The sequence below is a fragment of the Phalacrocorax carbo genome, chromosome 5 (assembly GCF_963921805.1).
Source record: "Phalacrocorax carbo chromosome 5, bPhaCar2.1, whole genome shotgun sequence".
NCBI lineage: Eukaryota > Metazoa > Chordata > Aves > Suliformes > Phalacrocoracidae > Phalacrocorax > Phalacrocorax carbo.
The window spans coordinates 777,031-804,761 of record NC_087517.1 but is presented as its reverse complement, the minus strand read 5'-3'; the positions used below and the strand labels follow the sequence as shown (position 1 = coordinate 804,761).

The 27,731-nt window shown below is 49.7% G+C and overlaps 1 protein-coding gene across 1 annotated transcript; it reads right to left on the bottom strand.

The window, feature by feature from the left end:
• Positions 1 to 811: 811 nt before the first annotated feature.
• ACVR1C (activin A receptor type 1C) lies at positions 812 to 23,074 on the bottom strand. Its single transcript, XM_064450912.1, has 8 exons — positions 22,837 to 23,074; positions 10,475 to 10,699; positions 8,070 to 8,300; positions 7,682 to 7,849; positions 7,009 to 7,165; positions 6,491 to 6,615; positions 6,098 to 6,228; positions 812 to 5,777 (listed from the first exon to the last, which is right to left on the bottom strand). Exons 1-8 carry the CDS (start codon positions 23,003 to 23,005, stop codon positions 5,652 to 5,654), a joined length of 1,332 nt encoding a protein of 443 aa, XP_064306982.1. The 5' UTR covers positions 23,006 to 23,074; the 3' UTR covers positions 812 to 5,651.
• Positions 23,075 to 27,731: the final 4,657 nt, after the last annotated feature.

Here is a 27,731-nt window from a genome sequence, read left to right as displayed (position 1 = left end):
GAGCATCCTTGAGCCTGAAAATTTCTACGAGCTTAAGAACTTGTGCCTTAAGTGAAGATTAACAGGAACATAAGTGACCTCTCAAGAAACCTAAGCCTCCCTAAAACTACAAAGAAGTGGCTCAGTATAATCTCCGTTCTCAAATTTGAACAGGACAAATCTACACTGAGGGAAAAGTCACTAAAACAAGGGGGGTTGGGGTTTGGGTTTTTTTAAAAGGAGCATACAGTTTACAAACATCTTGAAGCCCAGTACATCAGCCCCTTGGCTCAGTTAGCATAGAATCATAGACTGTCCTGAGTAGGAAGGGACCTACAAGGACCATAGAGCCCAGCTCCTGTCCCTGCACAGGACAGCCCCGAATTCACACCATTTCTCTGAGGGCCTTGGCCAAGCGCTCCTTGAATATCGCCAGGCTGGTGCCATGATGCCTCCCACCACCCTCTGGGGGAAGAGCCTTCTCCTAATGCCCAGCCTAACCCTCCCCTGGCACATCTCCCTGCCGTTCCCTCGGGGCCTGGCGTTGGTCACCAGAGAGCAGAGACCAGCCCTGCCCCTCCTCCTGCCCTCGGGAGGGAGCTGCAGAGCGCCATGAGGCTGCCCTCGGCCTCCCCTGCTCCAGCTGAACAACCCCAGGGACTCCAGCCGCTCCTCGTACGGTTTCCCCTCTAAACCCTTCCCCAGCTCCGTGGCCCTTCTCTGGACACTCTCCAGTAGCTTTATACCCCCAATGTCCTGCGGCGCCCAACGCTGCCCACAGCACTCGGGGTGAGGCCGCCCCAGCGCGGGGCAGAGCGGGACAATCCCCCCCTCGCCCGGCTGCGATGCAGGGCTCGGTGCCCCCCAGGGCACGGCTGGCCCTCGGGGCTGCCAGGGCACGCTGGGGGCTCGGGTTCAACTTGCTGTCGGCCAGAGCCCCCGGGTCCCTGCAGAGCTGCTCCCCAGGCTGGCTGTACAGCCAGGGCTGCCCTGCCCCGGGGGCAAAACCTGGCACCTGCCCTTGTTAAACTCCATACGGCTGGTGACTGCCCAGCTCTGCAGCCTGCCCAGATCCCTCTGCAGGGCCTCCCTGCCCTCGGGAGTGTCAACAGCTCCTCCCAGTTTTGTGTTATCAGCAAACTTAATTAATATTCCTTCCAGTCCTGCATCCAAGTCATTTATGAAGACGTTAAAGAGTACTGGCCCTAAGATGGATCCCTACAGAACCCCACTAGGTACGGTCACCAGCCCGATGTAACCCCACTTACTGTGACCCTTTGAGCCCGACCCATCAACCCATTTCTCACCCCCTGCATTACATGTTTACCCAGCCATGTGCTAGGCATTTGTCCAGGAGGATCCTGTGAGGGACAGTATCGAAAGCTTTACTGAAATCCAAAAATATTACATCGACTGGCTTCCCTTGGTCAACTAGGTTTAACTCTAGTTTTCTAAAACATACATCTATCTCTCAACAACAAAAGAAAAAAGAAAAACAGTGCAAAAATACTGAGCTAAGTGAAAGCTAGCGCATACAGGCCATAACGTCTCATGCCATGAGATACGCACACGAGAAGATTTAAAGTATTCCCAGGGCAGAGCTGTGACCTGAGCGGTGCAGCCGAGTCAGGCCAGCGCCCGGCTGCGCAGAGCATCCTTCCCCTTGTACACCTCCCCGGCCTGGCACAAAAGGGTCTTCTGCAAATTCCAGGGTTGTTCAACAATTTTCAGAAACTCCAGGAGGGAAACTGAAAAAAGAGAGCCTAAAAATCCACCGTAAGACTGACAAAATGGATAAGAAAAAGTGGCATTCACAACTAAAAAGAAGTTACTGATGGTGGTTGCAGTGGTGTCTGAAGCAAGATTAAACTAAAAAGAGCAGGGGGAACAGGCCGCACCCCAGGGCAGACCATGGAGGAGCCGCAGAGGAACACAGGCTTGTGCTGGTGAGCTCCCCCTGAACACTCTGCCTGGTTTCACCACCCCACGGGGTAAATAAAAACCGGGCATGCTGCGGCGTAAGGCCACCGTAACAGCCACCCGCGCCTCCCAAAGGCGGGGACCACATTTATTTCGGTAGACACAACGCGCACAGGCCGCACCTTGGTCCCCGGAGCAGGGGAGGGCTTCAAGAAACACCCGAGCAGCGGGAGCAGCCCCAGTCACAGCCCTGATCGCAGGCAGGAGCAGGCAGCGCCGTCCCTGGCCGCCCCTTCACTACCGTGTAACCCGGTAAACCCTCCTCTAAACACCTCCTAGCTCTGCCCCGAGCGCGGGTCGCCAAAGTCCCTTACACCAAAAGCACATTTTTCCTAATTTCCCAGCGCCACTTGAAGCCTGCCACGGTTCCTGGGCAGAGGAGCTTCTGCACAGACACCAAATTCCTCCACCATGCAATCCCGTCACAAGGACAGAATTCCCTGGAACAGTTATCAGAGAGACTTCAAGGGCATAGACACTTTCAAAGGGTAATATAGATTAAAAGTGCATAGGAGTGAATTTAAAATGGAAGAAATATCCTTAGAGACCATCCTGATCACTCTCCCTGTGAAGCTCAAAGAACGACCCCATCTTAGGCAAAAAAATTAACATGTTTTAGAAGTGGTATAAGAGAAGCTGATGGTGTCCCTTGGTCATCCTGCGCTTTGTACGGCAGCTGACCAAGTTTTCATTAATGAGTCTTAATGCATCAAGGCTGCTGCAAACATCACACACTTTGCTATCGAGATGGCTTCTTTGCACCGCTCAGCAAACCCCGCTCTCCCCTCTGCTCCCCTCTGAACAGTCATGAGCCTGCTCAACCACGAGCCGTCCTGCTAACAGAGACCGTACCTGCTGTCAGCATAGGGGCTGGCGGCCTCGGGACGGAGGGCATTCCATTGCATTCTCCTTTTCAAGCTACAGTACTTCCTGTTTTAAAATTATTTCCTTCCGTTATTTCAGTGTTATTTTAAACAACTATTTGCGTTTCTTAATTTACGGCTCCGGCACGGGTAAGCAGTGCTGTGACTGTGCACCTGCACCACGCTGCGAGGAGCAGACGTCCAGAAACACGCTGGAGCCATCTTCAGAGTTCCTCGGGCTGGTTGTTCATGGGTGCCCCACGCCAGCAGGTAGGTCACCCTGCAAGGTGGCTCTGTCACCTCAGTAGACTTCACCCTTTGATACGCCCTCCTCGTTGCTAACTGCTCTAAAGCACTGGGTTAAAGCATAGTTTGACACGCTACTCTGGTTGTTCACAAACATCTGATTCTTTTTTTTTTCTGGAAGAGGAGCTAACTGGGTCTGCAAGCGCCAGGAGCTCTGGAAAGAGGGACCGGCTCCTCTTGGGCACCTTCCCGAGTGCTAAAGCAATTCTGAAAAGTTCGTCTCACCCGCACAGTTTAAATACTTTTGAAGAAACAGGCCTAAATCAGCATACTATTTAAAATTACTTTTACTCCACTACCACTGATTTCAGACACCTTATGCTGCAAATTCAATAGAAGTTGACTTCAATGGATAAAACATTTCCTTTTCCCACGTAAAAAAACAACCTTGATTGTTCCTATTTAACAGATTTTTTTCCAAGTGACATCTACAAGAACAAATCCTGGATCTTATGTTTGCAAATCTTTTGATACTCCAGTCAGCATCACGCTTTGAATCATACAGTTGCAACAATTACCCCTCAAACAGCTTAGAAAGCACGCATCTGTTGAGCTCCCTGGTGCAGTTCATGCACGCTGAAGCACATCAGAATTAAATCTGTAAGATGACTTTGATTATACCTCAGAAAGCATAATGGGGAAAAAAATCTGCTGGCAATCTAGTAGAAATATTCCACCATTCAGCTAACAGACCATGAAGTGAGGCAGAGACTTGCGTTCGAGGCATTCCTGCTTGTCTGGAAGTTATGCAAACAGGTAAATTACCCTTAGAGCCTATTTGTGGGGCAATTAACATCCATAAAGAGTCCATAATGTCCCGAGAGTGTGTGTCAGGATGAAACACTGAGTACTGATACTACTGACCGTCCCACTCAGTAAAAGTTTAACCCATTCTTCCACGTAAGAGCCCCATTTCAAGAGGTTTCATCTGAAAGATTGCTCTTAAATACCGTAATTAGCTAACAGCTTACTTGCACAGAGCTGCGGGTGCTACGCCGAGTTTTTGGAAAGCTTTGGTATTCTGGAAACATCTATGGGCTTAATTTCCATGGGCCACCTGGATGTAGAAGCATTTAAAGAACCATATTATTATGAAATGCATAATTTTGGCTATTAAAAAAATTAGAATACTATATTCAAATGTGTGGACCACAGGGTGGGGCAGAATTCACAAAATGCCAGAGCATCAGTGATTTTTGAAAGAACAGCCCGCTTTTTATAGCTTGCAGTATTATGGAAATATGATACTTTTCACCAACCTGGTGCTATTACAGAAATCCATAGGAAACATCTGAATAGGCTGTATTGGCTTTGTGCAAGGACATCAGCGCTTTAAATTTACATTTTAACAGGTCCCTAGGCCGTGACGGACAACAGCAAACAGCGATCCAGCCCAGAGTGCAGGTACATTTGAAACATTCATTTTAAGAGCCAAAAGCTAGGGTGGTAGAAAGCACGTTAATCTCCCGAAGTCAGGGGCACTGCTCCAGCACACGGCCTCGAGCAGGAGCTCTGCCATTCCCGAACGCCGCAGCCGCGGCTCCCGGTCGCGTGGGCGTCCCCGCACACCCCGACACAGCGAGGTGGGCTGCGCGGAGCGTCGCAGCAGCAAGAAACCAACCTTTCTGCCAGCTTTCAACTGTTTGCTGAGCCCTACTTTTGTTAAAGCTTCCCCCAAAAACATCAAAAGGCACTAAAAAAACATTACCAGTGACAGATTGGCAAGATGTTGTTTAAAAATATATACTTTCTCAGTTTAGGTGGAATTTCTCCCATTCCATCTCTACATATCCTATCAGAAAAGTATTGCCTCCATTATTTTTCCTACTAACTGGTAAACAGAAAAATTGTCCCTTGATCAGTATGTTCAATGAACAAACGAACAGAGTAAAATAACTCCAAACCCTAACTATAATATTGTATATAAAATCAAGACAATAAAAATAAAAGTTAATGAAAAAACAGGTAGATGCTTTTGTTCACAATATATATGCTTAGTGGAATTTCCATCTTTTTTACTTAGGTAATGATAAATATAGTATTTTAAAATGCATTTTACTGAGAACCCCTTTTCAGATTCCTGCATAAAAATATATAAAAAATTTGGATTAAATTTGGTCTTTGACTTCATTTGAGGATAAAACGTGTGGTTTCTCTTGCAAACAGGCTTTAACCAATACCAGCTATTTCCAGTACGTTTTGGATTCAACAAGGATAAAAAGCGCAATAGCGAAAGGTGTCGTTACACCGTTGCGGTGTTTCAGGCACCTTTCTGCAATCAGCCTGGTGTCTAATTTACTTTAGAAAACCAAAGCAAGTCATTGACTTGCTGTATAAAACACGAACTACAAGCCAAAAGCTGCCCCTTCCAGTGGCCAAAGACAAAGCTGGATGTCAGTGCTCTGGTTTGGGCACTTAAATACTGAACCACGTTATGTGAGGTAGACCAAAAATAAAAATAATATCACACGTTAAAAGACGAACAGAAGAATTCATTCCCGTCTCTCGCTCCAGGGAGCTCCGTCAGGCTTTGGAGTCCTCCTGCACACGGAGCTGTGAAATCGTTTTCTTAACGCGCAGCGCGGTCAGCCGCGCGGCGCCGTTGGCGTACCAGCATTCGCGCATTATCCTGCCCATTACTCGCAGCGCCTGCAAGGCAGAAGTTAAAAGAACGGGTCAAGAATAAAACCATCACCTCCTGCTTTTAATTTTTTAAGTGCCATACTGGAAGATTAAATACAGCTTTCTTAAATGGTAATACAACAGCAACATCATAAATTAAGACCTATATTCCAGAGAGTTCAGCATTTGGTGCAGTTGCCTCCGTATTGATCTGGGAGCTGAAGAACAGCCAGGCACCCGAAACACTGAGATTCAGAAGAGGCTGGACATCGGGTTCCCTTTGCCCCACTGAAAAATTCTGTCTCAATTTAAATATGCTTTTTAGTAAACTGGAAAACTGCTTTTACCTCACAGCTTTGCCACTGGTTTGGAATATTTGGTCTGAGCTTCTGCTCACAAACTACCCTTCTCATGTCTTCTATCGAAGGATCGGAAGGCACGACGTCATAGTAAGGCAACTGGTATTCCTCAGTGATCCCTAGGAAAGATTTATTGCGTAGGTAATGCAGAATCCAGAGTAGCTGCTCCAGAATAAATTCCATTTATTTGTTTTCACGGGCAATGAGAGCGCGCAGAGGAACATTTGGGGCCGCCTCGAACAGCTGCTCCATGACAGACTTGTACCACCACAGACTGCCAAGAAAGCTGAGAGTGCACGGGGAGGGACATACATAACCGGTTTTGTTTTATATAAGACAAAAGCAGTCTGGGTTGCAAAATGAAAAGGCCAGAAAGCTCACCTCCAACGGAGCACCTTCGGGCTATCTCCCAGTATACCAGCCCAAGAGAGTATATGTCTGCACGCTTGAAGGACTCAAAGATGTTCATGTTCATCACATCATCAAGTATCTCAGGAGCCATATACCTTTAAAGTATACAAAGGTCAGTTTGCCAGAGGGAGATGGTACAGAAGAGCGCCGCTGCATGCCGGCGCCAGGTACGAGCCGGTCCTACGGGGACGCGGGACGGTGATGCTGCGTGAAAGCAAGGGAGGCGGCCGGGGTCATGAATACAACGCTGAGGCTGCCTACATCCACACACGTCCCCGCGCTGGGAGCGCCGCCCAGAAGGACCCGGGGCGACCGACTGCGTGGGATGGTCATCTCCGTCCCGAGCCGGGGCTGGCAGCCGCCCTCCCCACCAGCCCAGTGGGGACAGGGGGCTTAGGTCTGCCACCGACGCTTGGCAGGCGCCAACAGCAGAGGGGGAAGTCACCGACGGGGGGCCAGGAGGGCCAAGAGCAGCCGTCCTCACCCACCTCCTGGTCCCCACCCGGGGGTTCTGGGGGATGTCGATGGTGTTCAGCACCGAGTCGTGCTTCACCGCCAGGCCCAGGTCCGCGATGGCGCAGCTTTCATTCCTCTTCACTAGGATGTTTTTAGATTTCAGATCTCGGTGTGCAATCGCTGGCTTGCCTGTTCACAGAAAGCGAAAGCGCCGTCAATTCTGATAACAACAGTAGGAATTTTAATGTAACGAGCAAGGAGGCAAAACCAGCTTTATTCAACTTTGTTACTATACCCTGTAAAAAAAAAACAACATTGAAGCCTATTTTGTACCAAGTAAAGCTCTGCTAAAGGCCATCAAATTAAAAAAAAGCCTTGAGGGCATTTTTGTTCCAATATCTGTATTTCAGGAATAAAACAGGAAACGAGAGACTAAGTTCATCCTCCAAATTCACTCAGAAAATCCTCCTTTAGGACTGCTGCTCCCACAGACACCACTTAAAGATGTGGAAGGAGGGACAGACAGGGAAAGTGGGAAGATTATATCCCTATTCTGTTTATACTGTATCACAGTCATACCAATACTGTTTCTTGTGGTATAAGTGTTTGTAAAATGCTTCAACATGCCACGTCACCCATAAACATCTTTGCAAACACTGAAATTCCTTAAACTACTGGAAGGACAAGTGGAAGGGAAGCACTTGCCTTGCGTGCCGACGATCTCCATGTGGAGGTGCGCCAGGCCACTGGCCACCGACAGCGCCAGCTTGACCATGCCCTTCACCGTCACCGTGCCTCTGTTCAGGTAGTCAAACAGGGACCCTTGCTCATGGTATTCTGAGACAAGCCAGAGCTGAGTCCACGTCCCGTTATCTACCCAGAGGAAGCAAGATTTTTCAGATTTATGAAAAAAATTAGCCAGGAAAAGCCTTCCCCGTTTTGTGGCCAGCTCAGGCATGCAAATGAACAAGTCTGCTGGCCGCCCCAGCGGGGAGGAGCTCAAGGTGCAAAGTGGAATTTCAGATGGGAGCAGGGGCATCGAAAGCAATTCCGAGACAGACACGCGGGAGCTCACACACGGCTCGCAGCATACCCTTGTTATCGGCAGCAATAAAGCCCAGGATGTTTTCGTGTCTCAGCATAACCGTCTGATAAATTTCTGCCTCCCGAAACCAGGACCGTTCGTCTCTGGAGGAGAAGATTTTGACAGCTACATCTTCCCCGCACCATTTTCCACGCCAGACTTCACCAAATCGTCCTTTTCCTACAATTTCCTGCAGGACAATAGTCCTTGCGATTGTTCTTTGTACGAGCAGAGGTAAGCCTAGTTTAAAAAGAAGAGACGGATATTTGTGAAATAGTTCACCCGTGGTTTTTAAATCACAAAGTTAATTTTCCAGCAAGTTGTACTCATGACTTTGCTCTCAGAGAGTACCAAGGGAAAGCCCTCTCCCAGCCGAAATCTCCCACAACTGTATTTTCAGCGTTACTCGCCAGACGAGTGCGCATCGCGTCTGTCACCAGGTACGACAGACAACCTCAGTCCCAAAGCGAGTCGGGGGCGAGCTCTCCCTCCCAACAGCCCCACGCAGACCACAGACCACAGCGCCAGGTTTTGGTGCGTGCCGGTGACAGCCTAGTGTCTGTCAGTCGGCCAAGGGACACCCGCGATCCCCCCTCACACCGGGGACAAGCTCCACGGTTCCTTTGAGGGTGACAACCTAATCTGGGTCACGGCAGGAGTCACGTACCCTTCGGGGGGGGGTGTGTGTGTGTGTGAAAGAAACAGAAAAGGTCTGAAAAGCTGGCGTGTACACCATGGCCTGCCTGGAAAATAAGCCCAGCTTTGCTATTCTGTTGACAAAACAAAAAAGACTGACTGGGGCCAATGTGTAAAAAGCCACAAGACACTGCAGGAACCGTGTGCTGGCAAATGCCAGGGCTGGGCCCCAGAGCCCCGCCGCCCCCACGCCGGGCATCGCCTGCCACGTCCTCGGCAGCCTTGAGGGGCTTCTGCCCCAGCTCCGCCACGCCACGCCTGCCAGCCCTGCCCAAGGCTGCGCGCTCTTCCTCCCGTGGTCCTCAGTAAACCACTACGCAGGTACAGTTTCCAGCAAAGCCAGGAGACCCATATGGCACAGGTACCTTTCTTTCCCCAAACTCTACCTCCCTAAGCCCAAATAAATGTAAAAAACCAATAAGAATCAAAAAAACAGGCCTGAACTACGTAATTTGGTTTGATATGGACTCCAGTTTGTTTTGCAGTCAATGAGTTGATCTGTTCTGGCTGAAATTTTCAAAAATAAAAATAAATTATCATAGCAGCTTCGTTTTGTTTTGCTAGCCATGAGCCCCCGCCTCATTTGATTGGATACTGTGTTTGTTTGGGACTTAAATATTTCTTTAAGAAAATCAAGACAACCTTGCTTTTAACAGAGCAAAACAATCGGCAGGGAAAATTATAAGCTGAAGGTCATCTTATTCAAATTTATTCAAATTTTCCCTCTGGTTTCCTCGACAGAGCCCTCACACCTGCAGCCACTACTGCCTTTACACGGGCTTGTCCCGGCTGCACATGAGGCTCTGCCTGCCTCCACGGAGGGTCAGCACAAATAAAGCCCTGTTATTAGCTCAGGGATGTCTACGAACAGTTAAAACTTCAGGGTAAATAAAGCCAGAGTCTACTCAATGCATCTGCGCAAAAACATTAGGGAAGTTCAATAAATTAATCCTGAAAGGTATGCAGTTCCTGGAAAATGAAGTAAATTAAGTACAATTTATGAACTTTCCACTTATAAATAAAAGTAAGCATGAGTTACATATTTTGCAAGTGAATACAAATTCTAGTTACAGAAAGCTGGGCTGTACGCCCCAGACGTGCCACCAGCCTGATGGGCTGGAATTGTTGAATTACTGCCTCATTTTTGCATTTCTTTGATTTAACAAGTCCTCAATAACAATAGAGGCATTGTAGTAGATAGGATATCAGAAATGGGAAAAACATCAAAAAGGTTGGCGTTCTGCTCAAAACAAGAATTTGGAGTAACGTTATTCTGGTGTAAAAATTCCAGGAGTGGCATCCCGACTCATTCAGTTAATTTAGTGCCTTTTATCACCAGCTACACCACACCAGCCAGCAATGCTTTGTTTCACACTTGAAACTGACTTCTGAATCAACTTTTTCAGCTCTTCCATTCAAACAAAGAGTGGAACTTTTGCAATTTAACAGAAAGAGAGCAAAGCAAGCCCTATGGCTGCTGTAAGGTGTGCCCAAGCATATCAGCACAAAGCCTCCCTTGACATAAAGCTTGTCGCCAGTGCAAGAGCCTCTGAGACAAGGCTCCCACCTGCACCCTCTGCCTGGCAGGCAACGCTCTTCATCACCCTACAAGCAAGGCCTTTGGTTTAAGCATCAAGAAAACGTGCTCTGGGAGTTGCCTCCGCGCGGCTGCCGTTGCTTCGCTGACAAGGGCGGCGGGCTGGGCATCCCCCACGTACCAGAGCCAGAGCCGGAGGTCGTCATGTCGTAGATGAGATCCTTCAGTGTCTTCCCAGAGTTCACCAGGTTGCACTCGGAGAGGGGCTCCTCCACGTTGGGCGGCTTCGCCCTGCCGCGGGCGCAGCGCCGGCCCTGGCAGCCGCACGCCACCAGCACCGCCGCCAGGGAGAGGACGCAGACCGGCACGGCCACCGTCACCGCCAGCACCACCGGTCCCATGCTGGCTCTGCCGGGAGACTCCGACGCTTTCGGAAGACAAGGGAGAGCAGGGTGGAGGGAAAAAGGCGGTAAGTGAAGGGCTGCAGAGCAACTACGTTAAGATTTAGCGATTTCCCACAGTCACCCTGACTGGGACTGGCAGCTGCGAGACAGACCACATTTCTCTAAGTCAGTCTTTTTTTCCCCCCAACGCCTTTTTTGCAGGTGGCTTGGGCTCAGGTTAGCGCTGTGATCGCCACTGAACACCATCTCGGACAGATGGCCCCACCAGCAGTTCCCCAAGGAAACCCCAGCGGGGACGTTCAGCAGCGTACGGCTGGCGGCAGCACAGCTGGAGGTAAGGTGCCGTACAGACCCTCACCACGCCGGCCCCCATGAACAGCCCCCGGAAAGCTCCTCAGATGTGCTGACCCCTCCTGCAGGCTAGTGTCTGGTTGTGTCTCCACTTTTATCTGCTGCTAAACCCACGCAGACTTCTCACAGCACAGTGCCTCCTGGCCACCAGCTTCTCCAGTTACTCCCACCCCACCTCTCGGTGCCATTCAAGATGGCAAACACCTGAAGAACATCTCCTTGCAAAACATTTCCTTCCAAAAACGCAGCAGGGACCCTACAGAGTACACATTTTTAATCTGCCCGCATTGTCAAAATGCCATTTGTCTGCAGCTGGCGGATCCCCCACCCTCCCACTGCAGAAGATCAAGAAATAGGACGAGCAAGACGTAGGCTGGGGCACAACCACCACCCCGACAGCAGCAATTTGCCTTTCACACACAGTGGCACAGACAGCAGCTCCACACGCAGGCAATCTGCGTTCAGCGAGGGACACCCAGTGGGTGCAGCACCCTTCCCACGCTTGAAAGCCTGTGTATGAATGTCCCAGCACACTGTCCCTGCTGAAAAACAAATCCTTGGAAAAAACGATTTCCTAACACTTCATGCATACAGGAATACAAAGTTCTAGCAAATGAGGCAATAAAAGGATTTCTAAGACAGAACACTTTTGGAACTTGTGTCCATGAAGCTGCACTTCACAAGGGTCAAGAAATGGGACTGTCCTAGATCATTTTCCCTTTTAAAACTATAGGGGTGAAAAACATATCAAGAAGCGATAGGAATACATTATTAAGGTATTTACTTGCACATGCACACAAATGCCTTAATACCCCCCAAATTGTAAATAGGCTTTAAAAAAAACAACTGAAACAAAAAACCCCCAAACAACCAATACCCCCACAGCACCCAAAAATAAAACAAAACAGAAACACGACCCAAAAAAAAAGCCCTCAACACTCAGAATCACAAGTACCAAACGGCAGATCTACAGGCTACAGAAGATTTAAGAACCATGAACTCCACACCATGCAAAGCCACCTCTCAGCCATCCTAGAAAACAAAAAGCCCCTTTCTCCCTTTAGGCAACTGCTAAGCAACGGGTACAGCGTGATCTGAATTTTGAGAGACCCCGCGGCCCGACGGCCCTCAGCACTGACGGTTACTCTCCTCCAGTTAACGCTACAACAGAAGTACTTCTTCACCGGGCCTGGTCAAGCCACGCGCCCCATCATGCAGAAGTGCCAGGAGCAAAGTTCGCTGTGCAGCGTTAGCTCGGTGCTTTTTCTTCTCTTCCTGATGTTTTAGCACTGTGCGCTTTAACTAAGCGAGAAAACATGATATTAACGACGGAAGGCCCCGTGTCTATTCACAGCGCACAACTCAAATCATTCTGAGCACAAAGTCACCGTGTCTTGCCCACAGGCTTTTCCTCTAACAGGCTTTCGCAGGACACTTGGGGTTCTCTGGTAGATTTGTAAGCGCCCTGCAAGCAGGATTCCTCCTTGCAACTGCTGCTTGTTAACCGACGCACTGAATGCCTCGGCTGCTTCTAATTATGTCTGCACACGGCAGAGGTTTCCCCGAAGCAGGTATGAAGCGCGGTAGGTAGGTCTCTCTCATCCGGACTTCGGCGCTGCCCCGGGCACTGCGCCTTGCAGAGCTGCCGCACGGCACCGCACGGCGCGCACCCCACGCGGTGCCGGGGGCTGCAGAGGAGGGTGGCCGCGCCACGCAGCGGGGCGCGTAGCTGGTGCGAGGCATCGGGGCGAGGCGGTGTCCCCTGGGTGTTTGGCACCACAGTCCCTTAGAGTGTTTCACCCAAACCGGCGTCCTCACCCACAGATTCATTACCTCCCGGCAGTTGCTGTTAAAGACAAGTGCACACAAGATACTTACTGTAAAATGTCAGTTCTTTCCATCAACTGCTGAAAACCAACATAACATGAAAGAAACAGAATATAAAACTTTTTTGTTTCTAGGCCAGTGCAAACAGTACTCGCAGCTCGAATCCCAGGCTCAGGTTTGGGCCCCTCGGGACGAGAAGGGCCTTGAGGGGCCGGAGCGTGTCCAGAGAAGGGCAGCGGGGCTGGGGCAGGGTCTGGAGCACAAGTGTGCTGGGGGGCGGCTGGGGGAGCTGGGGGGGTTTAGCCTGGAGAAGAGGGGTCTGAGGGGAGCCCTTCTCGCTCTCTGCAGCTGCCTGAGAGGGGCTGGAGTGAGGGGGGGGCTGGTCTCTGCTCCCAAGTCACCAGTGACAGGGTGAGAGGGAACGGCCTCAGGCTGCGCCAGGGGAGGTTTGGGTTGGAGATGAGGGGAAATTCCTTCCCTGCCAGAGCGGTCAGGCCCTGGCACAGGCTGCCCAGAGAGGTGGGGGAGTCACCGTCCCTGGGGGGTTCAAAAAGCAGGCAGACGTGGCACTTTGGACATGGTTTAGGAGGCCTGGGGGTGTTGGGTTAACAGTTGGACTTGATGATCTTAAAGGTCTTTTCCAACCTTAATGATTCTATGATTCCATGAAAAGGAAAATAATCAGGCAGCTTTGAACAGCAACAGCTGAACCGGTGGGGGGAGAGACTCAGAGGGGCATCTTCGCAGACTGGCACGCAAACTCCGTGCCCGGAACTGGAGCAGCAACTCTCCCTGCTGCAAGCACCAGCGACAAGCAGTGCTACTGGAAAGTATTTGCTCCCAGCAGCGAGTGATCTTAAGCACCTGCAGAGCCAGTGGGTGCTGCACATGTCGAACGCCAACAGGCAGGCGGAGAGCAAGCAGCGGTCCTGGTGCAGCATCCCTCACCCGTGCCTGCCCCTCGCCGTATGCCCACATCGTCTGCTGCTGGAGAGCGCGTCACTTCACCAGCACATGGTCCGCTGCCGGGTCACAGCAGTCCCTTCTCGCCGCCTACGTTCACCCCTGGCCTGTATCCCCCTCCTGCTCCTTCCAGCTCCTTCCTTCTCCTCCTTTTTTTGCAGCTCCCTCCATCCCAGAAGCAACTTCTTAAAAATCTCCAGGTTTGTTCTCTTTTTCCTTTACTTTCAATCCTGTTTCCTCAGAGTCTGGATGTTACAGGTGGCACATCTGTACAGGCAAAAAAAGAGTAACAGTTACCGTTGGCTTTCATTTTATCTTAAAATTATATAGATCCCAATGTATACACAAAGAACTTCCCAGAAACTGGGAAGTAGCCCTGGAGATACTTTGAATAGGGGAAAAGCCAAGTTCGCTAAGGGCACGATAAGTCACTTTGCTTAGCTTTTGTTAGCTGCACATCACATCGCTGCCGTAACAGCTCACCCTGCGTTTGGAGAGACTGCCCAGGCCGTGATTTCCGACCGGCAGCTAAGGGAGTAACTGGGTGATGGCAACAAGCACAAGGCACCGAGGCGCGCAGCAAGGCGAGTGGAGAAACGTGCGCTCCCGCAGGCACTCTTTTCATTGCAGGACATGCTGCCGACTCATGATGAACCTAAAATAAGTACCCATTTTGAAGGGTTTTTAACATTAAAGGCATATTACTGTACTGGCTACACGTACCCTGCCTTGTCATACGTTATGCAAATCTAGGTTCAGTTCACAGAGTTGCCGACAGAATTAAGTGAGACTTCTGGGATGTGACAATTTGTAACTTGCAGTGCACTGTCTGCACATTTTAAACAGCCGAAACAGGTTTTACAGCAGAATTTTAAGGGGCTCATAAAAAATGCTCGGTATATCTTTTCAAAAAGAGCAACAAAACCATTTTTATCAGGAAAAAAAAAGTCTTGAATTTTAACAGAAAAGTGATCTGACACATTTTTACTGAAAACATATCTGAGCACATCAAAGAACTGCAGTGCAGGCTTTGTGAGAGAACTGCATCAGGACTTAATTATGAGAGCTACTTCCCTCCCATATGGCATTCTGGGAGCCAGGCAAGCAGCAGGGCAGGCAGGGGGAAGCGGCAGGCTTAGCAGGGGCACAGTGAGCACAGCAGGCCAGCGAGCTCGTTCGGACACCCTGGGGCAAGGAGCGGCAGAGACCTCGGCTGACACAGGAGGATGGAGGAGGGAGCAGAGCCAGAGGCTCGTGGCCATTCTGGGGCTGTGGGTGAGACGTCAGAGTGAAGCAGAAGCGAAATTCAAAGACACTCTCACACCCACTCAGGAGGGTGACAGTCCAGCATCAGGAATACAAACAGACACCAGCTTTATGACTTACGCAGTGACAGTTGTTCAGAATAAAACCAGGTTCAGTGATGCTTACAGGTCTCCTCCGAGGTGCCAATAAGCTGAGAGAGCTCAAGTGCAGAGGGCAAGTTAGCAGGGAGACTGGAAGCTGAGGTGTCTGGGCCAGTTTGCCCGGGGTCTCCATCAAGTTCCTGGGAAATGAAGAGATCCTGACCGTCTAGAGAAGTGTCTTGGAAGGAGTCAACCGGGAACCTCCTTTGTCATCCTTTAGTCTACACCAAAGGCAAAGTGCAGATCAAGGCTGGTGGCAACTACTCAAACCCCTTCCAGTTCTTCATAGAGCACACGTGGGAGACTTGAGAAGTACCAGTGCTGTGATTTCTCCGTTACAGTTGGTTGTAGGCCATCTTCAGTCCCAAGCCTTGCAGCACGGTGTCCCACCGCCATGCCCGTTCCTGGGCTTGCACACCACGGCCCCTCGGGGATCCCCGGCGCTTCCCACAGCACAAACCACACACAGAAGGAGTGACAAACTCACAAGTGCAAAATACATGACACGCACGGTACAAACAGTAATTAAAGGCAACATCACCAAGTAAGTGTGGTAACGTTTACAGCAATTGTGCAATGTTAAACTCTCTGGGAATAAGAAAATCCCTCACGACTACCTAAAACCATCAGATCAACACCATTCATCATAACATTTTGCAATCTGATTTCAAATGTACTATTCAGTAACTTAATAATCAAGAATAGAAGCTGAAGACATGTTGCCATGTATGAAACAAAAATAGCACATCTGGCAATATTTAGCAATTTCACAATATGGTATAGTTACGTTCCAAGTTATGTAAATAAAAAAGTACTTTCAGGCAACAAAAAAAAAAGGAAGGTTTTTTCTCCCTTCCAATGCAAAGACATTCTCACACACAACGTTTGCCTTGCTTTTGACATATAATGGACACCTTAAGGCCTTTTTTGCATGTTTAAGTTCCTAAGCTACTCAGGGGAATTCTTTCCACTGTAGTAAGAAAATATATTGCATCTATTGGGGGGGCTCTAGTCAGACATACAGAATGCTTTTAAACAATTTCAGAAGTACACAATTTGGACTAGAGTCTAATATTAAGTTTCTCCAGCTTTCACCATGACTACAGACCCCATCATCCCTTTCAGGACATTCAGAAATCAGCTGGAAAAGATCTGCTTAAGGATCCAGAAGTTCAAGCAAACGCATCAGGGATACAGCTACGAGATAACCGGATGCATTATCAGAATTGCTATTTCCCCCCTCCCCGTCCCCAGTCCTGCCTTCTCTTTCCATGGCATTCTTACCAACCCCTCCAGAGACCACGAATCTGGGACAGCCAAGATGGACAGAAGTATGTGAAACATTTGCAGAACGAGACATCCCCAGAGCAGCTACGACAGGCTGGAGGTCTGCCCGCAGGGGTTTTGTTGAAGAGACCCTCAGGAGATCGGTCCAGCCCGGGGGGGGGATGGGGGGTTACCCCAGGAACTGCACCAACGTGCAGAGGAACGGGTTTGGTGCACCTCGTGCAGCTCTGCACCGCCACAGGCCAAGCTGGCAGCCCCCTTTGGGTCATGGACAGCTAACCTCTGACAGCCAGAAAGAAAACGTCTGTAATTCAGAGGCCGATGTGCTCAGGCCAGCTGTTACCGGGATGAAGGGCTTCTCACGCTGGCCTACACAGGTGCCAGCAATCACATCTTCTCCGAAGCCCCCTGACCAGGCTCAGCCCACCCCTAGAAGGCTGGAAGGCGCTAGATCCAGCTCTTCCTCCCCACTTGTTCATTTTGTTTTTGAGCCCCGACCTCCATCCGAGGCTGCCCGTGCCACAGCAGGCAAGCTCATCTTCCTCGTTAAAAAACCAAACCAGAAAACAGTCAGCTGAATTAAGGTTTCTGTTACTGTTTTGCAGCAGAGTAGAAGCACAAACTGTTAATGTTGGCCGCTGAGCTCCATCAGTGGCTCTCAGAAACCAAGGGTTAAGAGGCAACAAAGCAGCCACACAGAAGAGAGAAAAAAGGTATCAAAATATTTCCCCCCTCTTCTTTTTTTGCTCCCATCCTCCCTGGTTTTATCCATCACTAGCATCTTAGGAGAGCTACTGAGAACTGTGTTTTGTCTCTTCCCTCACTGTCCAGACCTTCCTTCTAACTCTATCCTTGGACAAAGGCCATGCTGGGAAAACAAAGTCAGACCTTTTCGCCGTGTTCAGTAACAGACAAGGAACACCAAAAGTAAAGGAGAGGGAAAGCCTGAGCCGTGCCCTGACCCGCAGCACAGCTGGCACATCCCTCTGCCCTTCAGGACCCAGGGAAGCTCTCAAGGCCCATGAACAATCAAAAGAGATTCCCCTACAATTTGTATTCAAACACTGTTTTATTCAGAAGGTCATTGGTTGAAGGCTGATTTTTCTTAATTTCTGGATTAATATGTACCTTATAAAACTTCTGGTACAGTAGTGTCCGACTTCTTTAATGCTAACATATCCAAGTGCACCATTCTCCTAAAAGGCCTTTAATGTCTTTAGGCATTTTCAAACCAGGTAAATGAACAGTAATTATTTGTTCATTAAAAACCTACAGTCGATATTAAAAAAAAACACCGCACAAAATATGAGAATCTTGCCCAACAATTAGTCTAATTGGTACCATTCATCTCTCTTGGCAATACGTATATAGTCAAAGGATTTTTGTCTTAGGAATTCTCCTGTATTTCTTTTTCTTTCATCCCAGTGTGTGCCACTGTGGGTGATACGAGGGCCAATTGTGCCTTTGAACAGTTTGGGCAATAGGAATAAAGAAGAGAGCTGGGAATTACTTATTATACAGTTTGTTAATCCCACTATTAGCTTAATCTTGTTCCATAAAGCCTCCTTTCTCCTCTGACTCATATTCCATTATGCAAATACAGAACAGAAATTGTATGCTTTTCATCTCAAGTTCTAGAGGTGCCGCTGTGCCAGGTCACCCAAAACAGAGCAGAGACCGTTCTTGCTGCGTGCTGCCTTTTGCTGAAATCAGAGAGGTACTTTTGAAGGAAAAACCCTAAAACCAGCTAATTCTTTGCTGTGCGCAAGTTTCCCTCCAGCTCACAGACATGTGGCTGTACACGCTGAACTCATCCCCATGTTTTTTCTCAGAGGGGCTGACATTTTCTTTAGCCAGCCTCTGAAATCCTGGTCAGAAAGCCCAGAATCCTGTGACAAATTTGCAAACCCACCTGCACCCATCCAGCCTCAGTTTTCAGCATCTGTAAAGACGGAGACGTAACATCCAGCGTCACTAAGTGTTTCGAGATCAAGAGGTTAGAGTGAGTAGCAGCATGCACTTTTCTCCACACATCCATAGACACACAAAGACGCCAGAGCTCAAGAAAGTCCTGTTAACTACATCTGGTAACAAATGTGAAGCATCTGAGCCTTCGGGCTCCGGTTCAACAGCTGCTGAGTCACTGCCTCCACCTAAGGAGGTAACTGAAGCCAACATCAACTCTGCTGCTTTGGAGATGGGAGGGGAAACAAGCTCCCCAGCCTGCCCTTACTCTTCCTGGGGCCAAACACCACCCTCCACCACAACCAAACGTACGCATCGGGTTATAAGAAGCTCCAGTAGTCTACTCCAGGGCTGCAGGTGAAGGTCTGTCATCTATGAGCAGGCTTTTGAGTGGGGTAAACCCCGCTCACGAGTGGGGTGGGGGCAGAGATCACAAGCACTACCTCCCAGATCTGAAATATGGCCTGAAAAATCCTATGAGACACAAGTCTACAACTGGAAGAAGTCCTCTAGATCTTATTAGCAACTCCTCAGAATAGTCTGTTACATGCTGAGGTGCACAGAGGCAATTTCTCAGAGAGAGAGAGATTCGCAGAAAGGTCCGCCGAGGAAGCGGCATGCAGGTCGTTTTCTGCAGCCCCGTGACGACACCCCACTGACAGGGGAAGGTCACCTCCAGTCACCTGCTGGGGCACAAAGCATCCCAGTTAAAAGAGTAGAAACCTGGAAATAAAGTCAGGGTAACAAAGAAAAACCCTAATTACTGCAAACTAATCCTGCACTTTGAAACTTAGCACCTGTTAACGCAAAAAACTGCCATGAGATCCCTGCTAACGGTGAGTATATAAAAAGCAGATATCCAGGTTGAATCTGTCCTTAAAAATTTATATTTTCACCCGTCATAAAAAAAACCAAACCAAAAACCAACCAAACAAAAAACAACCACAAAAAACCCCCACAATTTAAAACAAGAACAGCCTCCCCTCAAGCACGGCACGGCAACACAAGCTCTGCTGCTGAGGCACGCGTTGCCATCTACAGTTTTACTACAGAAATTCATGCATGAGCAATGAAAGCAAACACATTGTCTCCTGCTCTCCGAGATCCTCGTGCTGCCAGTCATTTTACTGTGTTCCAGTCATACATTTACAGCGTAAGCCCCCGGCAATTAACACAGAGTCGAGCCAAAGCGGGTGGGCACGAACCAGAGCTGAGGGACCGGCGTGCGTCCCCGGCTGGGGGCAGCTGCGGAGGCAGGGGAGAGCCTGCTGGAGCTCCTCCTCGCCTGGCAGGGACGTGCACCGCACCTTCTCAGGGCTTCTCCTCCTCCGTGAGACTCACTCCCGCCTGAAGGCGAGCTTTTCATATCCACGTGCTCTACTTTTAAACTAGAATCTGCAAGATGGAGTGAAATAGACAGACACAGATGTAACTTCGGTATCAAGATGTCTGTACCAAGCGCCAAACCGCATGTGCTATTACTCTTTTAAAGAGAGGGAGGTGGGCTGGCTTAAATAAGCATCTTGACAAGGCAGCTATGTTTTAAAGACCAGAGAGCCTGTGCGCTAAGTTCGGCACTGATGAACGGGCCCAGTGGCTCAGTAACCCACCGCAGCTGGCAAGGGACAACCACCGAGCACGAGACAAGCCGTCTCACGGCACGCGGTGACGCGCCGGAGGAAGAGGCGGCATTGCACATGGGCCTCTGGGCCATCCTGCGCGGGCCCTGCACCAGCGGGGGCCGGCACAGCAGCTCCCAGCTGTGCGAACCCTGGCGTCGCCCCCACTTTTACAATGTCAGTAAGGTAATGGACCAATTACTAAACCTAGACCTGGCTCCATGTTTTGCCAGACCAGTTAGTTCCAGTGCTGGTTACTTGCTATGGTGCCTCCACTTTAAATTTCTTGCCCTCAGTCGGGGAAGCCAAGATCTAGGTTTGGATTTCTGAGTGCCATATAAAACCAGAAGTGAAAGAAGGAAAAAAAAAAAAAAAAAAAAAAATGCAATCTGGGCAAAGAGTTGCCTGAAAACTCACTTACGGAAACAGCAACTTCCTAAGGACAGGAACGCACCTACAATGCAGCCTAGGCAAAGGCATGCAGACCGTTTCTCCCTGCAGCAGAGCCCGCCGCCGGCACGGCAGGTGCGCCTCGGCTCCAAACCTCCGGACGCGAAGAACACGGGTGCTGCAGAGGCAGCCCGGGCTTGTGCCACCTGCACGCTCACCTACACCCCCTGGAACCTTTATCTGCACTGGGGCCCAAAGGAAGCTTTCCTGTGACACGAATTATGTGAAGAAGGGCTGTCAGAAAAGACCAGCAAACAAATAACATTGGCATTGTTCAGTTTTCAACTAACATGAATCCCCCCAAATGTTTAGAGCAAAAGGCTCAGGCTAAAAAGTAAGTAATTTTCTCTGGTACTGAAACATGAAACCAGGGGTTTTGCAACAACCAGTTCAAGCGCTAGGACGACAGACATGCCTTTGCCACTCCTCCATAAATAGCAGTTTTCCCCCAAGATTCCAACATCCAAATTTAAAAAAAAAAGCATGGTATTTTATTTCTGCATTTCTAGAGCTTGACCACTATTAGTAACTCCCTTCTGTTGTCAGCTGAAAAAAAAAAAATAATTAATCCTTATTCCTGCCCCAAGCAACAGGTGAGATTAGATACCAGGGTACAGACGTCCCCGGTGTCAGGCTCCTCCGAGAGGCTGCTGGGAACGGACCTTCCCTGGCAGCGCCCAGCACCTGCCTGTCAGCACCAGGACCTGACAGTCCCCAGGGCTACCCCAGCAAGACCCCCATGGTCTGCCCTCCTGTATCTAATACGATACAGCAAGTGCTTCCCCTAACAGCCTTTTCAATCAAGTACCACATGATAGCAGCTTAAATGCAAGTTAGAACTGTAAATTATGTGTTAATTTGCATCTTTGTCACATGTAACATCTCTCACTGGTCTAGATAAATAGATAGATAAAAAGGTATCATCTGATAAAGTAGCATATTTTGCAGCTTTTTCAAAAGAGCCTGGATTAAACACCCATCTTGTAAAGAAAAGTCAAATAATTAAACCTGAAAAGAGTATAAATATTTATTTTTTAAAATACTGAAAGCACTGATTCAACTTCATTACAAAATTCATTTTGAGTCTGGCAGACTCCAGTACTGCACCAGCTGTGTAATACACACAGCTCCTGGAAGTGCAAATCTTTTTCCTCCCTCTAATTGGGACCAGGAATCTTACACGTTCTCATCCCTGCTGGGCAAGGATCAATGATCCTGATCTAACACAAAAGAAAAGCTGCCTTATGAGCTGCTAAAATGAACTGCAGAACCCCAAAGTTCGAGGCAGACTAAGACGACTGCTGAAACGGCATCGGCCAAAGGCATCCCCCAGCAACGACCTGGTGGCCTTGACCCCCCTCGCCGCCCACCAGAAGACCCTAAATGCCCTATGACCCGTATCAACAGAGAGGACACGCCTTTCTGACCACAACGAAGCCACTGCAAACCCCTTGCTTCCAACGCACAGGTGTGCCAACGTAACCGCCAGTAACCGCTCAATCCACATCACCAAGACACGGCACCCGGTGACACGGACCGGAGGACAACAAGGAGGGGGGCTCCCCGCGTGCGGGGGGACCACCCACCATAGGTCAAGCCTCGCTGCCAACCCAGGCACCCCTCGGTCCGAAAATGCAGGGGTGCGTTTTCCTTATACACTTCACAGCCAGCACCTGCAACTACCCACCTTCTTTTCAAACCTCTCTTGTCTAAATTCTTTCCCAAGCCATCTAAAGCAGGTCTTTTAAATTGTGCACAGAGATGTTTGAGACTGTAAAACTTCAGCCAGTGCAAGGTCTTCATGATTTCCTTGTGATGCACCAGTTAACAGCTCTCAGCTCCTCACAATTACTGATTCACAGCTGCTGATCCATGCCCCATGGAAGGTCCCCAGTACACCAGATATTATTTTCCTAACATCTAGACCAAAGCCAATTCAAATCACAAACTTCCTTAAGAAATTCCAGCCCATAAAACCTGTGAGGTTACAAGCCTTTTTCCTTCAGACACTTCTTTTCATCTTATGGTTAATGCCTCAGGGGATATCAAAGATGACGTTTGGAATATCTTTGAGGAAAAGTTAATTTCTTGCATTTCCTAAACAGAGTTGCAGTTTAGATTCCCCTGTTTGAAACAAGCTGGGAAAAACATAGCCACTGTTTTACAGACAGCCTTTAAAAGCCCCATCAGCTGGCTCGCACGGTCACGTCCTCTGCACAGCATTTCCACACTCTCAAGCCATCACACAAGCGTTTGAACAGCATTCTGCACGCAGACGGCACTTACCGATGGGCAGGCGGAGGGTGATGTTGTTGCAGAAGTCGGTGTAGCAGCACTCGGTCTTTGTGATGTTCTTGGAACTGTGGCAGAAGACCTGCGCGTTCAGCTCCGGGAGGGAGACGCAGGACTTGATCACCTCCTCCCGCCCGTTGGTCAGCATGACCGAAGCCCAGCAGGCACCCTCCGTCTGGCAGGTGAAGTTGGTGTGCTCGCACAGCTGGCACACGCACTTCAGACCTGAAAAAGAGGTTTCCAGCTTTCATGAGAAGACCCCAGGAAGACAGACCCCCCCTCACAGCAACCATGCCCGTTTGTCTTGCCAGTCGGCCGAGGCTAGCAAGTCCACCAAAAGCGCCCCGCAGGAGCTCCGGCGCAGGTCCCGTGCCGGGGTTGTCGCCCGTGCCCGTGAACAGCCTCCTGGGCGGCAGGAGGGAGCCGACCCCAACAGCACAGGTCCCCAGCACCCACAGATGACAAGTTTTTAAACCAGGTGGTCCTTGGTCACAAGAAAGTGTACAGCATCTCTCTTGTGCGGTGGAGAAGACCGACCACCCCAAGAAGAAGTTTCTGTGCAAGCTGCCTTTTCCCTAGGTGGGGAGAGGGAGGTTCAAGTCTTGAGTTTATGTTGTTCCCAGCTCCCATGGACTCACACCTCCGACGACACCCAGGACAGACACACAGGCACGTGCTCCACTTCGAGACGCGCATTTAGGCAGAGCGACGCTCGTTACGAACTGAACTCTCGGTAACACCAGCCGCCGCCGGTCAGGCAGCTGCGCTGACCTCCCGGAGCACAGCCGCCCTCGCCTGCGCCAGCAACACGCGCCTCGCCAGAGCCGACGGGGCCAGAGCAGCGGGTCCGGGGAAGCGCCAAGGTGCAAAGCCCCGGCACCCACCACCGACGCCCTACAGACAGACACGGGCAGTAACTACAGACCCTCCCTCCCCACGTCTTCTGAGATGATGCACGTTTTCCAGGCACACAAAACAGCTGCCCAATTTCTTCAGGTGCAAAAGTCTGATGGCTGCTAAGCTTTGCATGTTTTTAACCGTATCTTCATGTTTCACCAAATCAAATAGAAACATGTTTGATAACTACTACATTTTTCAGGCTTTATTGACTCTTCCTTGGAAGAGGAGGAGGAAACCAAAGCCACATAATCTCAGTGATGCCAACAATGAAATTTTTTGCCTTCCTTGTTTTCTTCATCTGCATCATAACAAACAATTTTTCCGCGCTTCATGCCAAGTTTAGGAGCCCATCTTAGCAGTGGTACAATAACCAGGACATCTTAACCTTGGGCTGAAAGCAATTTCTACAGGAAACGCTTCCTTAACTGCACGTTATACAATTGTTTCTGTAAAAAAACCACACATTTTACAGTACAGAGCCTTGATCTCTTCAGCTTTTGACAGTTCTTATCCGACTGCAGGCCCCCCAAAATGCATTCTGTACACCTTTCCAGGTCAGTTGTAACTCTGCAGGATTGAACGTTGCTCTTCTTATGGGAGCTAGGGTATAAAAAAAAAAAAAAGTTATTTTATCCATAAATCCCTTCTGTTTCTTCAGGAATGGGTGGAGGGGGAAGGTGCGGTGACCGACGGCTGCAGCAGCACTCGCCACGTGGCAGGAGTAGCAGGGGCTCATCTCAGAGGCTCCGGAGCAGCAAAGTCCTGACAGACGTCAGCGCAAATCTGATTTCTGTTTCTGTGACACTATTTGTTTTCTTACAACAGTCTTCATCCTGTGCTACCCTTCTGAAATAACAGCTTGTAGTGTTTATCTTCCGCTCAGGCCCGCAACAAACTTCCTTGGCACCATATGTTCGTGTTTATCCTGGATGCAGGGTACGCGAGGAACCGTGTCACTGTCTGTCTGCTTCAGCTTTCTCTCGGGACGGGGAGCGAGCACAATCAATCACCCAGCACCAGAACAGGTGAATCTCTTCCTTAAAGACATTACTGTAGTGTTAGAAGAGATGCCAGGAGCAAGACTCGTCAGCTCCAAATAAATAAGAGATTTAGCAGAAGAAAAACAGACGCATCATCACCAATACTGCAAAATAAAAGCATTACTTGAGGAAATGAATATAAGACTGGCACAAGTGTCTTCAGTGGATCAGAGGCAACATTATGCTGTTTTTTCTGCCCCTTCTCATGGTCTAAAAATAAAATGGGAAATGGTCTTTATGACATTGTCCACAGTAGGTAACTGACACTTTTATCCATATCCGGGTATTTTGCAGATGGCTGGAGAAGGGAGCTGATCAAAACCGTCACTGCAAGTCCTGAACAGCTCCAAGGGTATTACTCTGGGCACCGTGAACACAGGTGAGAGCAGGATGGCAGAGGAGCCTCATAGGCTCTGGAACCTCACTTTGACCAAGCTAAGGGAGTCACTTATTTCCAGGACGAAAGGGCCTTGCACCACCTCACGCCCACCTGTAACCTGCGCCGGCTGGAAGCCATGCCAGCAGCAAAGTCTGACGGCTGGCTCGCTTGGCGGGGAAAGCAAGGGCTGCCACCACGCGAAGACTGGTATTTTCTACTGTTGCATTCAGGGACCATTTTACTTTGCTGGATGTCCTTTTTTCTTTCTACATCACTGACAGAAAGATTCTAACCCCATTTTTCCTGTTGGTTCTGAATAGGTTGCTTGAAATGGACTCGTCCAATCCACTGCCCACGACTGCAAGGTCACAGACCTACAGAAATCAGCCCTGTTCCACACAGAACTGGTCTGCGAGAACCCATTATGCAAAGAAGAATAAAAACAAAAACATACAGGGTCAAAAATCTCAGTAGAACCGTGTTGTTATTGCTTCTGAAAGCAAAAGCATTTGGCTACCAGACAACAAGCTGGGAGGAGTGGGTAAAGAAGCATGTTGAACTCAATATTTACAGGGAATTTTATGCCCACTGGAGACTAGAAAGTCCTGGAGACCAAGAGGGCTTGACAAGCATTCCCCCTTCTCGTTCGGAAACACTGAGCTCACAGCAGTCATGTGAGACAGGCACACAAACCTCTGATGGGAACACCACGTTCAGTTTGGAAGAGGCGGAAGAGCACATGAAGAAAAACTTGTCCACACCCAAAAGCATTACATCCTAAAAAACTTTCTAATGAATGTTTGTCCTACCACGCTTGAACTGTTGCCTGTTTTCAACACTCCTCTAAAAAGAAAGCTGAGAACCACTGCCCCAGCAGGTACGAAGCCTTCAGCCTGTGCTCCTCAGCCCACCTCCTTCCAGCTGTCCCATTCCGGTCCTGACTGCCACCCCGTCCCAGTTCCCATCCCCTCATCGTTCGGCAGCTCCAGACTCCCACTGCCACCTAGCCCCAGGAGCCCTGCCCCGGAGCGGCCGCCGCTCCCCTCCGCTGCACCCTCCGGCCGCCCCCGCGGCGGCTCGCACTCGCTGCGTATAGCGTGCCAGCCCCGGAGTGTCGCTGACGCGTCCTCCCAGTCCACTCGCCTCCTCCTTCGCCCTCTCCCGGTCCCTCCTTTACTCCCCCGCTCTCGGTCCCGCTTTCTTTCCCATGGCGCTGCCAGCTGCAGCGTTGGCCCCCACAGCCTCTCCGTCCTGGCTCCATCAGGCTCTTCCCCCACCTCTCGGCCAAGGCTTCATCCTCCCCCCGCCCGGCGGCAGCGGTCAGCACCGGGGCAGGGGAAGCACCGTGCTGGCAGCACCAGGCAGAGGTTTCTCTGCTCTCTGTTTCGTCCGACAGCCCTGCGTTAGCCTCCGTCCAGGATCAGCTGCTCCAGCCAAGCCTTCCTAAACTGAGACTCTCTGGGCTGGAACAAATTTGGGCTGAATTCAGATGGGCAACACCGGGAGAGCTGGGAGTAACACGCTGGTCGGCAAGAATGAAGACTTCGCACATCTCTGCCGCTAACGAGACTCCAAGGGGTCCTACCGAGGGGTGGAGTCCGCCCTCCCTCCCCCTTCAGCCTCATATTTCAGATTTTCCTAGCGTTGTGTCTGCTGCCATCGCTCACACAAGGTTAAATGCTGCCAAATTTCAAGCCCTTATGCAGGGGAAAAAAAAAAAGGCAAAACAAAACCAAAACAACCCAAACCAGACAAACATCACAGCTAACTCTCTTCAAAGACGAGATCATAGCTGGAGTTGTGAGCAAGATGAGACTCTTCCCAGAGCATTTACATAGACCACTTTTAAATATAATTCTACAACAGAAGCCCAAGGCTCCCCAGCTTACCAGCCAATTTCTCACATAGAAAAAAGGATAGAATACTCAAAACAGATACAAATACTTGACCTTGTTTCCAAGAACATTTATGTACATCAAGAATCCTTTGCTAAAAGAACAGAAAGATGCTCTTAAAATATAACCCTAAAAGTGCAACTTCCCCGCACCCATGCTATTCCAGCTGCCTCGCCTCAGTGGAACTGGGAGAAGAGGGGCCTGGGCCCTTCTGAACATGCCCTTGGGAAGCCCCACGCTCTTCCTGCTCCCGGTCCGGCTGAACAGGGGCAGGTGACAAGTAGGTCACAAGTAGGTCGGTGATGTCAGCTCTCAGCTCCCACCCAGCATCGCACCCCCGTACCGTGCCACGCACAGAGCTCCTCGCAGGCGCTTGTACAACCACGTGAGCTCTGCCGAGCCTGAATCACCATCCCCACTGACACCCTCAGGGACGGGGGACTCGCCAGAATTTGCAAATTATCCATGTTGATCCACTAGACGTGTCCCAGTGCTGCTCCGGCTTATTCACGACAACTTCCTCTATTATCCTTCCCTTTTTATGGAAAAAAATTGTCCATATCCAGGTCTGCAACCTAGCAATGTATTTCAAGCTTTCACATTACACATCTGCGCAGTTTATGCTCTAATTTGACTCCATCGCTGTCTCAGAGAAGTTGG